The 4,429-nt window shown below is 42.7% G+C and overlaps 1 protein-coding gene across 1 annotated transcript in view; it reads left to right on the top strand. All coding sequences in view use genetic code 11, as the record gives it.

Annotated features, from left to right (window-relative positions):
- Positions 1–894: 894 nt before the first annotated feature.
- The window catches only part of EGR_00189 (hypothetical protein), a gene marked incomplete at both ends in the record, with an annotated part of 5,676 nt that continues 2,141 nt past the window's right edge, over positions 895–4,429 (top strand). The window contains one exon of the mRNA XM_024489438.1: positions 895–1,287. Within this exon, the coding sequence (XP_024356116.1) occupies positions 895–1,287 (393 nt within the window). The remainder of the gene's footprint in view (positions 1,288–4,429) is intronic.

Genomic DNA, 4,429 nt, shown 5'->3' with positions numbered 1-4,429 from the left:
CAGCAGTGCTGTATGCCAACCGCTTTACTTCATCACTCCAAAGAGCAAAAATATCTCTGTTAAAAAATCTATGTTTTTTTCCGTCATTCAAAAATCAAAGTGGTCTTTCCTAAAACCCTCATCTTTTTACTAGTGAGGTGATTGATAAATCTGGGTTATGGTAGTAACAACATATAACTAAATAAATAAACAATTAAGAAAAAGAGACTCAAGATTAATCTATTGCATTCATTGGTTAAATAAATGAAATGCCTCAGTAACTCTTAAATACACTGCACCAAAAATACGGTGAAAGAATGCACCATGAGCGTGTGTTGGGTGGCGTATTTTATGCTGTTCTTTCAGGAGTTACTCTCTAAAGTAATTTGCCCTCAAAATCGTTCTGGATCGGTATTCCTCTATGCGTATTTGAATGGTAAATATTTATTTATCTTGTCCTTTACTTTGTATCCTTGATTGCCTTGTCAAAACGATGATGAGGGTAACCAAGGTCAGAAAAATATGTAGGTCTACCGGTTGAATGCGACTAGTAATAATAGGACGTAACATCAAAACGAGCAAAGTTATAAGTTATAACGAAGTATAAATGCAGGGAATTACGATTATTAGTGAACTATGTCATTACTTTCTAGCCCTTTGACTAAGCCATGCCGAATTCTTGTTTTCGTTAGGGATGTACAAAGTTGAACACCGAAGGGACCACACTATTTTGAGAAATGAGGTTGAGAAGCACGACTTCACATTTGTTATCCCATAATTATAAACTACTAAGCACAACTATAGGACCTCTTAGGACGCATAGGTCCACTTTTCCATGATATTTATTTGGGTAAAAAGTACATGCGCTCAGTCTTAATGAGAAAACTTTCTACTCGCTTTAGTGAGTAGAAGGAAATGAAGCAGGAAACATCGAGTCTGCCACTCATCTTCACGGTGACCAGCGCGGTGGCCCTCCTCGGCCTGACGATATTCACTGCGATCGCTGTCTACAGACAACTGCTACCACGATTTTTACGCCTCATGTTAGAGGGAGTGTGCCTAGTGGGCGCGACAGGGCTAGCGACCTTCCTACTATGTCATTACGGACTGTATACGCGCGCCCTCACTCTCACCCTAGGCGATCAGCTCCTCCTTGCACCTCACACCGACGCCGACCTTGACTCCCATCTCCTCAAGCTCTTCTGCCACTGCCTCCGCGTCAGCTCCGATAAGCCTGGTCTCACTGTCTGGACCGCAGCTGTCTCCCCCAATCGTGTCACTGGCCGACTCTACACCCTCTTGCTACCGGTAAGTGCTAACCTCATTCCCCTTCCTCTTCTCCCCCACTTGTCGCCATCCTTTACACATGTTTCTATGTAAAGTCAACTATATGGCATTGAGGCACGCGACTACTGCTTATGTGAAGGAGGTCCCATCACGATCCTCAGCAGCTTTAACAAAGAAGAAAAGCGTGTCATATAAACCATGGTCATCTTAAGTACGGTTTGTTGACCTCTAACAGCATGTATTTGATCGTCCTTCAACAGAACATGGAAGCCGTGAACAGGAAAATATTTCTAAGAAATTTTATCCTTTATATTGATAAAATTCGAGCTTCTTAATTTAACATCAGCATTTGCGATTGATCTCGAGCTTGAGAAAGTATGCTTTTAGAAGAGGTAAACTGGCCTCTTTTACCAGGCATGCCTTAAATTCTAGTCTGAAAAGATTATTTGGAAGACGCTGTGTAGTAACTTTAATTTCCTCTGTAACAGGAGCAAGATACAAATCTTCACTCAAAATCGTCATAAGGGTCGATTTGAGAGTAGTATTTTTAATTATGTGCCGGTTATCTTTGACAATTTGCGCTAGCTTCCCGTTCCCTCTCTAGTCACGGTCTTGTACATTGACAGCACACGTACGGCGGGAAAGGGATGGGCCATTACTCAAATGACGCATGGAGTATGCGCCTCTGTCGGAGGAAGGGCGAGAGGAGGGATTAGAGGTGAGGCGAGTGGGAGAGGGAGCAGCAGAGGAGAGGTATATTCCTTTTGAAGCCCATTTTTACCGCCTCTGGTGTCTCGCTCGTACTTGCGCTCTCGTTTGAAAGCCTCCTCTCCTATCCTCGCCTCCTTAACGTACTCTCACAAGCGCACTTGCACCCACGCATGCACGCGTACAGAAAACGCCTCTTGCAACATCGACACCACCGCCACTACATACAACACCAATGGGACTGGCAAGCTGTGTTCGCCGATCCCTTCGGGGGTGAGGGGGGTTTGCAGGGTGTAATGGATGCATTTTGGATGCGAAAAAAAAGCATACTTATATGGCAGTCTCGTTGGTCGCCAGGGCTTTCTCCAGGCAGGCGTATTTATTTTGAGGTCGTTTTTTAAGTCTAGCATGTTTAATTATATATACAGTGTTTCAATTAATATAAAGGCCTCCCTTTACAAGTTCTTTTTATTATTAAGGCAGATTGTCTCACTATCTCCTATGTCCACTTCCCCAAATGGCCCTGTTCTCGATAGCTAACCTCATCACGAAAGTGCTTTTGAGCTCAAACACTAACCAATTTAACCCCCCCCCCTCCCCCTAACTTGGTGTCACCAAAGTAGACAACTGTCATAAACGCCTGATGTACGTGAATCATAGACAAATCAACTCTCATTCCAAAAACCAGTCGATATTTTTTACTTTTAAAAGTGATTCAGTGTTCATATATTCTAGCACTTTGTTTGTATTTATTTGCAAATCAACCACTTACTTCGTGTGTTTCGTCCAACCTGCATTTGCTTGTTTGTGAAAGGTAATAACACAGTTTCTGGTGAATTGTCATTCTATGGACATTTGGCCACGTTTTGCGTGTGCGATGAGGTTTTGCTTTATTCTCGGCAAAGTTACGCCTTTGGCTACCCCTAAGTTATCTGTCCGTACTGGGGAACTTAATGATGGCTGCGGCTAGTCAGTGCTCTCGCTCCTCTAACTTCTGTTAGTAAAGTTGTCACATCGCCCACAAATTGCAGTTGCAGTCAGCAAAACCCACACTGCGACGATGTCATTTTACCCGCACTCCATTGTCTTTGTTAGGCTCTAACATTTAGATATCCCTGGCACTGAAGATTTGCTGTGTACAAAAGGGGAATACTTTACAAGCATATTTTTAAGGTTCAGTTTGTTAAGCGAAAGATTTTTAAGGGCACTCGATAGACTTGTCATTGCGCCGTGACATGATGGCTTATTTATATTTAGATCCTCCTTAAATTTCTGGTTAAATAATATGCAGAAGCAGAAAATTGGACCACTAAAATGAACTCGCTTTCTTATGTAAATGTCTTTGCATGCAGTCTTGGAATTTTTACTTGTTTCATTCATTCAAATGTCAAAATTGCCGTTTCCACATTATTAAAGAGCCCATATTCATGAAAACTTTTCATCATGTCGATGTAATAAACTCCCGTAGTCTGCAAGTCAGTCAGAAGCTTTCCCGTTTGTGCTTTACCAATTTTACTTAACCAGTCCCCTCTTCATTACAGTCCGCAATGCAAGAAGTAACTTGCGATAGGAAAAAGAACAATCAAATGAAAATTTTTATTAAATAGTCCTATCGAAGTCTTTACTTTGTGTGCGCTACTCTTTGTCAGATTAACAACCTAGGTTTAAAATTGCTAGCCTTACAACTGTTTTCATAGACTCTACCATCACTACTCAATAAATTCCTTTGCTTGATACGGCTCTTAAATAAAAAATTTATAGCCTCATGTTGACAGGGAATCAAAATTGCTTGAAGAAACTTACTTAGCCCATATTGCTGCCTTATGATGAGCGCTGGTGCATGTTAGAATATTTTTCCGCTGAATTTTTGAAAGAACAAACGTATGCCGTCAAAACGTGTCAACAGTGTGTCTGTTTGGGTTGATTGGCCAAAATAGGCAGCAGTTTTGCCATTGTAGTCATCCAGTTCAACAGAGGAAGATGCTCAAACACGTCGCGTCCCAGAGCAGTAATCAGCCTCACGAAAGCGACGCGCGGGACTTAAAAACAGCTCTCATTCTCTCAGCTTACAACATTGATAGTAGTAATTAACAGCGGATGTCATGCAAACCCTTTAATAAGTCAGAACAGACTCCCGCTTAGTCGCCTCAGCCCTGTCTACATTTATTTTAATGAAAACCATGCGTGCAATCAAGTAGCCCGACAAAAAACAGTGAACGCGCCCCAAATCACCGCCCCAGAGTGCCCTGCACGCGCACAAGCGTTGGAGGACAAAAAAACTATCGGAAGTCGTCGCTTCAGTGTTATAGAAAAGTGCCGCCAGCCGGTGTGAGTAGGGGAATGTGCGGGCGACACGGCAGACTGCGCTACGCTCTTTCGCTCGCTCGTTTGCTAGCTGGCTAATTCGCTCTCTCTCTCTCTCTCTCGCTGCTTGTTCTGGTAGGACGGAAAAGGG

This window comes from Echinococcus granulosus (assembly GCF_000524195.1).
Source record: "Echinococcus granulosus chromosome Unknown EG_S00001, whole genome shotgun sequence".
Taxonomy (NCBI): domain Eukaryota; kingdom Metazoa; phylum Platyhelminthes; class Cestoda; order Cyclophyllidea; family Taeniidae; genus Echinococcus; species Echinococcus granulosus.
The sequence above is the reverse complement of the archived record's forward strand: the minus strand, read 5'-3'. Positions and strand labels throughout refer to the sequence as shown.